General features: G+C 45.8%; 1 protein-coding gene across 1 annotated transcript in view; it reads left to right on the top strand.

Moving 5' to 3' along the window:
• The first annotated feature begins 8,123 nt into the window (after positions 1-8,123).
• Positions 8,124-12,096, top strand: part of LOC144937562 (RING finger protein 150-like) — a 147,291-nt gene continuing 143,318 nt past the window's right edge. The window contains exon 1 of the mRNA XM_078864848.1: positions 8,124-9,179. Coding sequence (XP_078720974.1) covers positions 8,738-9,179 — 442 coding nt within the window. The 5' untranslated portion in view covers positions 8,124-8,737. The remainder of the gene's footprint in view (positions 9,180-12,096) is intronic.

The following is a 12,096-nucleotide window of genomic DNA, read 5'->3' as shown; positions in this document are numbered from 1 at the left end:
GGACACGACGCGACAACAGAACGTTCCGTGCCAGGCGGCTCGCGGCGTTGATGTGCGCGGTGGGACGGAGTAGCCAAAAAGAAATTGTTCTTTGGTTGTTTCGGTAAAGTCACGTTGGTTAATCACGACGTTTCGGGCGCAACACAAGCGTCCGTCATCAGGTGGGAAAGCATGGTCTGCTGCTGAGGCAGACTGTTTTACCGGTATTACCTTGTTATCGCGGCATCTCTTGAGAAAGGTGAGCGGCTCGATCAGGTGAGCCTTCTTGTCTCGCAGTCTGTTAAAAGCTCTAACAGATGTGTGGAAACCCACCCCGTAGAGGCGGTTCAATCTTGATTTGAAGCTTTCGTGACTGTCTTCGTGATTACCTACGTGACTTTACCGAGAGAACCAAAGAGTATGGATTCCTGCAGTCACGAAAGCTTCAAATCAAGATAAATAAGTTAATTAAGATTTTGACTTCCGTTTATTCGGGACCCCGGGGTCCCGCCATAAGGTTCATATGTCAACATTATTTTACGTTCATCACATGAGTGTACGGGACGTTCTGTGGTTGTGGCCTGTCAAACGTCTGATCACGGAATGATCCCCTTGGCTAACACTGCCCAAAGCAATAATTGGCAGTCAGTGAATACATGTTTATGAAAGGTAAATGTAAACCTTTCACGTCTTGCCCAAGTCTATGCAGACGGCCTTGCCTTTCAGTGGGAATTTAGCCTCCTCTTACGCATGACCGGTCTACATTGATCGTGAGTCTAATTCAATTGCTTTTAGCACATTACTCCACTAACACGGCATAGCAGTAGTGTGGTTTCGGCAACCCCGCCATTCCATATGTCAAGGTCGCCGCAGCAAACTGCCTCTTAATTGGGTCTAAACAATGACAACGTATCGGGACAATATGTCCTCGCATCTGTGTACTGGATTCGTGTATCTGCGTAATTGTATGGTAGAAAGTCACTGAGTCTGTGCCGTATTTGCGTATTTCTTTGTGTACACAGTGGCAGGAACGTAATTATAGAGGTCCCAGCATGAAACATTGCTCACCCTGCAGCTCACGGTCAGTACCCCCTGTGGAAACATCATAGGGACCGTTCTCAAAAGTGCCGGTCTGTTCACTGACAGCTATTTGGGGAGATCTTTTTTAGCTGGGCCATCGAACAAAGACGGTCATTGCATCGCGCGCTTTCAGATGCGCTTCTGCGGCCGTCTGGAACGCTTTTCCTTCCGATATTAGGAAGCCACTGGAGCTATACACTTTTTAATCGATGTTGAAAACTAATTTCTTTTGAACTGCTTTTTGTGTTTAGTTTGTTGTCCTTTGCCCATACCTCCGAATAGCACGGATGGCTACGTACGGTGCAATATAAGTTCAACATACATCTTTGTCTGCACATCAATATTGCATTGCCATTATGGAGCAACGTGTTTGTATATTTTAAAATCTGTGTGTTCTGCTCAAGGTCGATGCATGAGTGTGCTTTTGTGTGAAGAAAGAAGAAATAAAGTCAAACAATACAAGTGTAATAAAAATTAACCTGGTATTAAGGACCACTTAAAAACCTCACTCTTAAAATCCCATGATGGGACGTCTACAGTGCATCTTTGTACCTCCCATAGGTTCTAAATTAAGACGCTGGATAAGAGCGGTAATAAACTGGTAGCTATGCATTTTATTTTTATTACATTCATAATTTGTAGCAAGTTGAAGCTTGTATCTGATGAATACCAAGAATGCACATTAATTTACGTAACATCATTCACGAATTCACTTGTGAAACCAGCGTTAATTAAATCGCACGCTGCTCCATTGTACAATGTGTGATAAGCCCGCTGCAATGTAACGCATTAATTATTTTAACTGTAACCCTATGAATTACAATGAAACACGTTTCAACGGGCTCTTATCCGTCATTAAATAAAGGAACTGGCAGACTGAGGTGTATGCACTGTGACATGAAACGACTCTTTTTGCACAGGAGACTCGGGGGGAAATATGTTTGACTTATGCATCTTGACTTAAAGCTTTCGTGACTGCAGGAAATCGTATTCTTGGGTCTTTCGGTAAAGTCACATAGATAGGTTCAAATAATACTTATGCCTTGTGTAGTTCTATTCATGTCAAATTTGTGCACCTTTAGCTATAAAACTTCATGAAAAGCTTGGTCTGCTGTATCCTACAAAGCTTGCCCTTAGAGGCCAATGAGGTCTCTGGAAATTACAATATCATTAAGAGATAACATTTATCTCTATATACAGTATATCAAAGGGAAAGTTGTGATTATGTGTGTCTGTTTAAAATGTTTAGCGTACTTCCCGACATGCAACAAACTTTAAATTTGCCATGTGGGTAGCTTCCAGACTGTAAACCATGCAGAAATTATCAAAATACACCTTAGTATTTTTGGGGGGGGGGGGGTAAAATAATGCAGACATTTTTTTGCACGGCAAGCCTATGTGTACCTATGGGCGCGCGCGCGTTTGTGTGTGGGGGGATCGGTAGTATAGTGGTTAGCGCGTTGCGCTACAAATCTGGTGACCCGAGTTCGATTCCCGCTCACGGCCACCACCGGTGACGATTATTTCCACCGGTCCTCAGCCTCAAACGAGTAACTGGTGTGGTGTGTGAACATCGCCACTGGGGAGACAAAGGCGGGCCTGGGCGTGGTGAATCCAAGTCCCGGGCAAAGCTAGTATTATATATAACAGATGTTGTTTTTTTGGGGGTTTGATGGCGTAAATAATACACGTTGTCGTGAAACACCGCCACACACCAGACACAGTCAATGAGTGAAGATTGTCACGTGAACAAATTTGCGTGACAAACTTTAATATTGGTCGTGAAAGCCTACGTGTTAAACATTTATATTGCCCATTAAGCTCGAACACACGATGCCCGCGGTACACACTGTAATCCATTCGCTAATGAAACTGGATTAGGTGATGGGTTTTCTCCATCACCAACGGATTTGAACGAGTCACAATTTCGATGTAAAGCTTTCGTGACTGCAGGGATTCATCTTCTTCGTTCTTTCGGTAAAGTCACGTAGAAGGGAATGGACGCTGTCTTTCCGACAGCCCTGTTCTTCACCTGAGGACGGCTGCTTGCGTTGTGGCCGAAACGTGATAATTTTATTTTATTATGTCTTATTTTTATTATTTTATTATTTCCCTTCTACGTGACTTTACCGAAAGAAACAAGAAGATGAGTCACAATTTCGCTAAACTCTTCGTCGTTGCTGTTGTTGTTGGTGTTGTTGTTAGTGGTGGTGTTGTTGGTGTTGTTGTTGGTGTTATTGGTGGTGTTGTGTGCCATTCCACGATGCAACTGCATCACGCGTCCCAGTCGCACTCGCTCGCCTCCTCGGCTTCTCGCAAGTCAGCGCCATCAAGAAGACTCCTCTTCGTCACGAAGACAAACTTTCATTCACGACACAGGTCCCATGCTCTAATCTCGCCATCTCGCAGTAGCGAGATGTCAACGACCTCGCCTGTTACACAGGACGTCTTGGGTTTGATCCCGAGTTTGCATGTTCTCCCCGTGGTCGCGTTGATTCCCCCCCCCCCCCCCGTTTTCCCCTCCACATTCAGAAACAAACATTTAGAGTATTTGGCTGCTATACATTTCCACATGATAAGCCACTTCGTTGAGTGATAATTTATGGCCCAGGTCACTTCTGAAAAAGAGCCACGTAGCTCAGTGGGCTTTTCCTGGTAATATAGAAAGTAGTTCGTAGTTGAAAGCAAAATACCCAGCACCATCCTCGACTGATTTCTCCGCTTTACATTCCCTCTGTACGACACGCACATACGTATATGTATCCTCCCCATGGGAGTCAGTCAGTTTTTTTAGCACGTAGGATTTTGTGACCAATTTATGTTTACGCGCTCAAGTAGTAACTAATTGGCATATTTTGTTCGTGTCACAAACCTTACTAAGTGGCTGTGTCGGATGGTGGCGGATTTAACGACACATTCATATTTACGCCGTCAAACCCCCAAAAAACCCTTCATTATGGATATTCCTTTACTTACAGCAGAGCTACTCAGATGCACGAACAAAATTAGTAATTACAACAATCCTTCATTCTATTTTCGGTGTTTTCTAACATTTTGCCATTTCATTGCCACGGTTTGTTGACTCACCTGCCCTCATCCCATCCAGCAAAGTGCCCTTCCAAAAGCCACCTCGCCGTTCTTGGGAGAGTAAATATTACGTCTCTTAATTCATCATCATTTATTATTTATTTCACGCCCGCCATGAAGTGAGTCTCGAGGCAGCAGAACAAAGGCAGCGCTTGAGATAACAGCAAGAGATTCACTAAAATAGCGCGCAACAAACAATGCAGCACAGTCAAGCACACACACTACACACGTGCAATGTAAATAAACACATTGAAAAGCTAAACTATGCTTGAGATTACTTAATTTGGGTTATGGACTGTACACACTATTTGAAAACAATGTCTTTGCTTACTCATGCATTGATGAATTGTGGGCGCATTAATAATTGCGGTTAAGCTGTTGTACAACCTGTTAATCTCATTAGCTGTTCTTACAATAAAACAATGCTGTTATCACTGGGTGTAGTTTATGGTTTGGGGTGTAATCTTATAATAATTCAGCCAAACATGAGTAGAAGATTAACTAACTGCCCACAGGCAGTGTAGCTCACACAGTCGTGCAAAGAAAGACTGAGAACAAGAGGCCACGTGCAACCGAGCAGTTGGGAAGTGTGTCAAAGCCTCTGACTTGTGCAGAGAGGCCTCAAAGAGGATTGGATAGGGCCAAGGTAATTGAACTGATTGGGAGAGAAATCCAAACGTAAAATGCGGGGAAAACGAGGGTGGACTGTCGGGGTATAACGGTTGACAGCCGTGAGAGAGAAGGAGGATGAGGAGGATTGGCTGAGAGAAATGGGGTGAGCGAACCTTCGAGAAAGGGGAGCTCGAGTGATATAAAAGGGGGAAGGAACGGTTGGAGAGAAGACGAAATCCAAGCGTCAAGAACCGAAGATCGGGACTAGAAATAGTTGTTTGTGTCCAAAATGAAGGCTCTTAGGAAATCAAGAACGTGTGTCGGCGTCACTACACGTGTATCCACTTGAGTTGCTTTATTGGAATGCAGGCATTCTAATAATTAACATCGTCCTGTCCTGATGTTGTCAAACAGTGAGCCAGCCTATAGAACTGGTGAGGTGTAAGCAGCTTTGAAACCCAACCTCTCCTACGGAGACAAGAGAATGCCAATCTCTACGCTTTGGTTCTTTCGGTAAAGTCACGTACGTATAAAATAAAACAGTCTACCTCAGCAGTAGACCATGCTTTCTCACGTGATGATGGACGCTTGTGTTGCGCCCGAAACGTCGTGATTTATTTTATTTTATACCTACGTGACTTTACCGAAAGAACCAAAGAGTATGGATTCCTGCAGTCACAAAAGCTTCAAATCAAGAATGCCAATCTCGTTATTGCTACCTAAGTGTTTCATATGTGAGATGAAAGTAAAACTACATTGCACGGGTTTGGTTTCAAAGTACGGGCACTTGGATAAAAAGTTGCCACTGGTCTCTCACATCTCGAAGTTTATATCGACTACTCTGATGCTCGTTTTAAACATTCTACATACGAATGTATGGTGAACATCGTATGTAGCCAACCGTCTGGATTCTTGACCTGTTCAGCCTTAGATGCTGAAACTGAATTACGTTACCATTTGGAGGTCAATACTTGTGAAGAATAATGCATGACTGCTGTGTGCTGGCGTCTTATTGGAAATAACTGTGTTTAATGTTGATCATGTGAACTGTTTATTTTTCACACTCGTTTCTACGCAGCTTTTGCTCTGATTTCTAATTGCTTCATTTTTGTTTTGATGTTATTGCTTTTATCGTCATTTTGGTGACCCTGGTCACTCTTGCAAACAGAGACTGTCCTCGTCTCTTGCGTTATTGTCTGTTTTTCGCAAATACACATTGACGCTTTATCTCCTGGAACTGGATAGATTTGAATATTGTCCATAAATATTTCGGAAATTAATTCCAAGTTCCGTTTATAGGTCACAGAGTGGGATAATAAATTAGAAACGATAATGGTTTACAGAATATTGAATACTTGTCGAGATCATGTCCAAAGCAGCTGAATACCAGTCCAGATGTGTAAATTGTCCTCTGGTTTATGTGTTGTCAACAATTTGAGTGCAATTGTTGAATCATGTTACATTTTTGAATCATGTTCAATTTTTGTTGGGCATTGTCCATGTTTCGGATCCATTTCATTGTGGGTTATACGCACTGTTTGAAAATGTTCTTCTTCAGGGGCATTGGTATGTTGCTTCGTGGCTCTTCATGAACACATTCATTTATCCAGTCACACCACAATAATGTATGGATTTTTTTGCGTGACTTATCAGCGTGCCTGTACCAATGCTGGTGAACTGACCGATGTTTATACGCAGGGATTCTCTCCGTCAGATATAGGTCCTATGCTGACACAACATATTAAATACATAACACAAATGAATCAGGAGTGTCATTGTGGAGAATATAAGTGAAAAACATTTATCATCAAACAATTCGCCTCCATCACATATCTGTCGCTCCGCATCGAAAATAATTGACAGTAACGAATTGTTGATGATTATTTATGTATCCTTGGCTCTTTCGGTAAAGTCACGTAGCAGGGAAACAATAAAATAATACAAAATCACACCTGATGATGATTGCTTGTGTTGCAATCGAAACGTCGTGAGAATTTTATTGTTTTATATTTTTATTATTTTATTGTTTCCCTTCTACGTGACTTTACCGAATGAACCAAGAATATGAATCCCTGCAGTCACGAAAGCTTTATATCAAAAATATGATTTATGTTTTATTGTATAATTTTTCGTCAAACTAGGACCCACATCTAACAGAGAGAGTCCTTGCCTAGAACCTTCTAGCAGTTCACCGGCGTTGTGTTCAAGCGGCGAGTCTGACTGCTGCTGCTGATGATGAGACATTGAATGTCGATACTGGTCCAGAGTTCTGTTCGTGGCAAACCAATGTTGCTGAAACGATGCATTCCCAGAGGACGTGTGGTGCTGATGGGATGTGTAAAACACTTTAGGGGCCGTCCATGCATGACGTCACGCGATTTTGGACGATTTTTGACCCCCCCTCCTTTCGTCACACGGCGTCACAAAAAGTCAGACTCCCCCCTCAAATATGACGTCACAAAGCTCTCCCCCCCCCCAAAAATAAAACTTGCTTCAAATCGCTTTAAACTATTGTTATTGTAGTGCGTATTTAATGTGGCGCTGCACTCTGATGTAGAAGAAAACATTTATTAAAAAGTATATTTAATTAAGTAGAACGTGTTGTCTATATTTATTTAAAGTTGCGCATTTTGATGTGACGTCACATTTATCACCCCCCCCCCCCCCCGTCACACATCGTCACAAATGTCTGACCCCCCCCCCCCTCCTAGGTGCGTGACGTCATTTATGTACGGCCCTTAGATGTATTTCTTTTCATGTGCAGGGACAGATGCTGTTTGTGAAGAAGGTGTATTGCCTACTTTCCAAAGAGAGGCAATGTTTCATAGCCACAACTTGCTTGTATTTTTTTCTATTTTAAACAACTAATAAACGATGTATAATGTATCTATTATTTTTATGTAGAAGTGTCTATTTTAATGTTTTAGTATGTAATGTGATGGCGCTTTGAGTGGCATATTCATGCCGGAAAGGCACCACGTGTATCATCAAAAATAAAACAAAGACTTGACGGTTCTCAATTATTTAATTAGCAATCGTATTCTCACATGCTGGGTGATTTAAAAACAATCCTAATCATAATAAACACTTCGACTTAAAGCTTTCGTGACTGCAGGGACTCATATTCTTGATTATTTCGGTAAAGTCACGTAGAAGGGAAATAAAAAAACTAAAATAAAAAATACGTGACTTTACCGAAAGACCCAAAACAATATGAATAATAATAAGCACCTTTAAAAAATTGGGGAAATTAGCGTTCTATAAAATGACGTCATTCTGGTAGGGTGACAACGTCGTGAGTGACGTCACCGCGCGGGTGGGGTGGAGGGGGGCGGGTGGTATATAAGGGCGGGCCGCCGGAGATCGCGCACACGACGCGGAGCGCGGAGGCGCGAGGTGCGTTGCTGACGCGGCGCCTCGACTCGCAACTTCGCTCAAAGTCCTCGCCCTCTCCGATAAACCACCGCCGCCACCATCGCCACCCCGCATCATCCACTGACGTGGACAACACAACCTCCACAACTAGCACACAACAACAACGTCGACCACGACGGAGGCGTTGCAAGCGTTCCGACCGTCGGGAGTCGTCGCAGCTCGCGAGAAGTGAGCGAGCGAGCGAGTGGGAGGGGACAAGCGGAACGGCAACACCGCGGGGCAAGCGCCGGGCCCCCCATCACCACCAACAACAACAACCATCGCCCCGTTGCCGCACTTCGCCAGCCCCCCCAACAGCGCGCGGGGAAATTTAATCAATTTTTTTTTCATAAAAAATATTTTATTTTAAAAATTATTCATTTCTCCGAGCCCGAAGCCAAACTACTCGTATCGTCAATTTCCACTAGTTACTTAAACCCCCATTTTTTTCTTTCGACCGTACATTTCCTCCAATTGTTTTTCGTTTCTTTGTTAATTTCTTACTTACACATTCCACTTTTGAGATCTTCTGACCATCTCCGCTCGAACAATTCGTGCCCCTGCAATGGGGACCCGTGGCACGCCGCGGCTGCCGCTGCTGCTCCTCCTGCTGCTGCTGCTGCCGCCGTCCTTGGCCTCGGCGCAGAACGACGAGTGGTACACGGCCTTCGTGAACGTGACGGTGGTGGACCCTCTGGCCTCCAACCGCAGCGTGGCTGCGCTGGGCGCGCCCCCCGCCGAGACAGGCCGCTACGGGGGCCACTCGCCCAAGGAGGACGCCCAGGGGCTGTTGCGGGTCCCTCTGCGCGGGGTGAACGCGTGCGGAGCGGGCAGCCGCTTCTTCGGGCCCGGCGAGACGCCGCCGCCACGCTGGGTGGCCCTCGTGGCACGCGGCAACTGCACGTTCAGGGAGAAGATCGGGAGGGCGCGCAACCAGAGCGCGTCCGCAGTGCTCGTGTACAACCTGCCCGACACGGACGGGGAAGTGGTCACCATGAACCACCAAGGTGGGTGGCTGGGTGGGTGAGAGAGAGTGGCGGTGCGGGGTGAGTGTGGGGGGGGCGGGGGTGTCGCGGCAGGGAGGGTTGGGGGAATGATTGGGGTGGTGGTGGTGGTGGAGCTGTAGTTGTGGTGGAGCGGTGGTGGTGGTTGTGGTGGAGCGGTAGTAGTGGTGGTGGTTGTGGTGGAACGGTGGTGGTGGTTGTGGTGGAACGGTAGTTGTGGTGGTTGTGGTGGAGCGGTGGTTGTGGTGGAGCGGTGGTTGTGGTGGAGCGGTGGTTGTGGTGGAGCGGTGGTTGTGGTGGTGGTTGTGGTGGAGCGGTTGTGGTGGTTGTGGTGGAGCGGTAGTAGTGGTGGTGGTGGTTGTGGGGAGCTGTAGTTGTGGTGGTGGTTGTGGTGGAGCGGTGTTGGTGGTTGTGGAGCGGTGGTGGTGGTGGAGCGGTAGTTGTGGTGGTGGTGGTGGTTGTGGTGGAGCGGTAGTTGTGGTGGTGGTGGTTGTGGTGGAGCGGTAGTTGTGGTGGTGGTGGTTGTGGTGGAGCGGTAGTTGTGGTGGTGGTGGTTGTGGGGAGCGATAGTTGTGGTGGAGCGGTAGTGGTGGTGGTGGTTTTGGTGGAGCGGTAGTTGTGGTGGTGGTTGTGGTGGAGCGGTAGTTGTGGTGGTGGTGGTTGTGGGGAGCGATAGTTGTGGTGGTTGTGGTGGAGCGGTAGTGGTGGTTTTGGTGGAGCGGTAGTTGTGGTGGTGGTTGTGGTGGAGCGGTAGTTGTAGCAGTGAGCGCGCTGCGAAGTCGTCCGCTCGAGTTCGCGTCTCCCGCTCACGGCCAACATCGGTGACGAATATCTGAACCGGTCCTGGGACTCGCCTAGGTCGACTCGGACTGAAATGAATAACCTGGCGCGGTGTGTAACATTGCCACTGGGGAGACAAAGGCGGCCGGGCGTGGTGCTGGCCACCCACCCCCTCGTGTGCCGTGTCGGCCTTCATAGGTGCTCGCTCACCGCACTTGCCCCTACAGTCTGTCAAGGCTATACGGGGGTGGAGGTCTTTGTTTTGGTTGTGGTGGTGATGCTCCTTGAAAGTGTTCGTGGTGCTGATATCATTGATGGCAGTGCTGATGATGTCCGCGGTGCGAATGTCCGTGATGAAAATTTGCGATTGTGTGCCCTGATGACGATGACGCCTGGTGCTCATAACGTCCCAGGTGTTGATGTCTGTAGCAATGTTAAGGGCCAATTCTATACAACACCTAAATTCACCCCCCCCCCCCTCCCATGTACTCCTTTAATGGCATTTACACAGGGACAAGTTCTCATTTATGTATGTTGAACTTCTTTCGCATCGAACGTAACCATCCGTGCTAATCGCGGGGTTTTTGCAACTGGCCGCGTTTAATGTGTTTTGTGCGAGCTGCCCATGATGTGACGATCTTATGATGCTGATGATCATGCACCATGCTAATGTACAGACTAATCGTGTCTCTCGTTGGGTGTTCTGTATTATGATGTTTATGATCAAGTCTGTGGTGCCATGTAAACTTATTTTTGCCAATGTTCAATGGCTTTGATAATGCTGTTCAAACGCATGCGGATTTTGTCCCTTAAATGTTCTGCGTGATGGTGGTGCCCAAGGTAGTACGTTCGTGTTCGCTGATGCTGTCTGTGGTGCAGCTCGCCGTCCTGCTGATGTGCACGTTGATATCCGCTGATGATAGCGATGATGCTGATATCTCCTGCTGATGTCCCATCTTGAGGGTAGATGTCCTTGCTTTTGCTGTCCTTGGTGCTGATATAAATCAGTCGGTGGACAAAACTGTGATCATGCCGTTAATGAAACCAAATGTATAAGTGACTCTTCCACGGTCAAAATGATGGTCATTTTTTTTTTATCCATTGGCTCCAATAAAATTATCATTTTAAAAAACCAAACCAAATCGGACGAGTGTGCGCACCTTTATTTAATTAACATCATTATAAATGTTATCCATGATTAAAATGAAGCATTCGTATTGTGTAGTATATGTCGAGTTAAAATTTGTCATTTTTCACCAACACTAAATATAACCAAGGGCGTAATCCAGATTAACTTCTTAATTCTCATATATGGCATAATTACATTGCCAGATTGTGAATTGCATTTAATATCCAATGATTTTTTGCCAATACAGCACCATTAGTTTACCTGTGTACTCGTGTTTGTCTCCTGTAATAAATTTATTGCGTGTGCTGCACATGAATGCGGTACAAGAATACATCACTGAATCATAGCACATTTCCCTGACAGTGACACATATGTGCACCTGGGAAATGGGCTTTAATTGGCCTGACTTTGCAGACAGCGGTCATAGAGCCTGACCATTAAGAGGCACTGCCATTATGTTGCTTGTGAGTGCATTACTCTTTTGTGGTCATTGTACTCTCAGCCCCAATGCTGATCCCTTCACCTCGCCCCTGTGCCAATGCATGTGCCGAAAATAATGAAATCCGCTTACGGATTACATGGAGGAGGATATGTTTTTTCCGCCTACTTTATAAGTAAACACAATATTTGTGGGTTTTCAGTGGCTTGCTGGATAGCATGCTGTGTTGTGCCTGCCAAGTGGAGGATAATGCTGTAAACTGCGGCATGTGTTCGCTGTGCTGCCCATCACCCGAGCACTCGCTGCGAGTGTCTGGATTGTGGTGGTTGTGGAAATACTCTCATATTTGTCCAGCATGGTTTGCTAACGTAAAGGAGGAGGTTTGTGACCGTCAAGACAAGGGTGTGTACCCATTCCTGGTCGACTCACCCAAACCTAGCCCAGCGAGTTATTTTTATCGGACCGTTTCGGCCACTGTATATTCTAAAGTCTGGTTTTCATTCGGTCACCTTAATCGGAGGGCAGACAGCATGGTATGAAGTGCTTTATCACTTTTGTCTGGCTTCCAGTAA

Source organism: Lampetra fluviatilis, chromosome 19 (genome assembly GCF_964198595.1).
Source record: "Lampetra fluviatilis chromosome 19, kcLamFluv1.1, whole genome shotgun sequence".
Lineage (NCBI taxonomy): Eukaryota > Metazoa > Chordata > Hyperoartia > Petromyzontiformes > Petromyzontidae > Lampetra > Lampetra fluviatilis.
The sequence above is the reverse complement of the archived record's forward strand: the minus strand, read 5'-3'. Positions and strand labels throughout refer to the sequence as shown.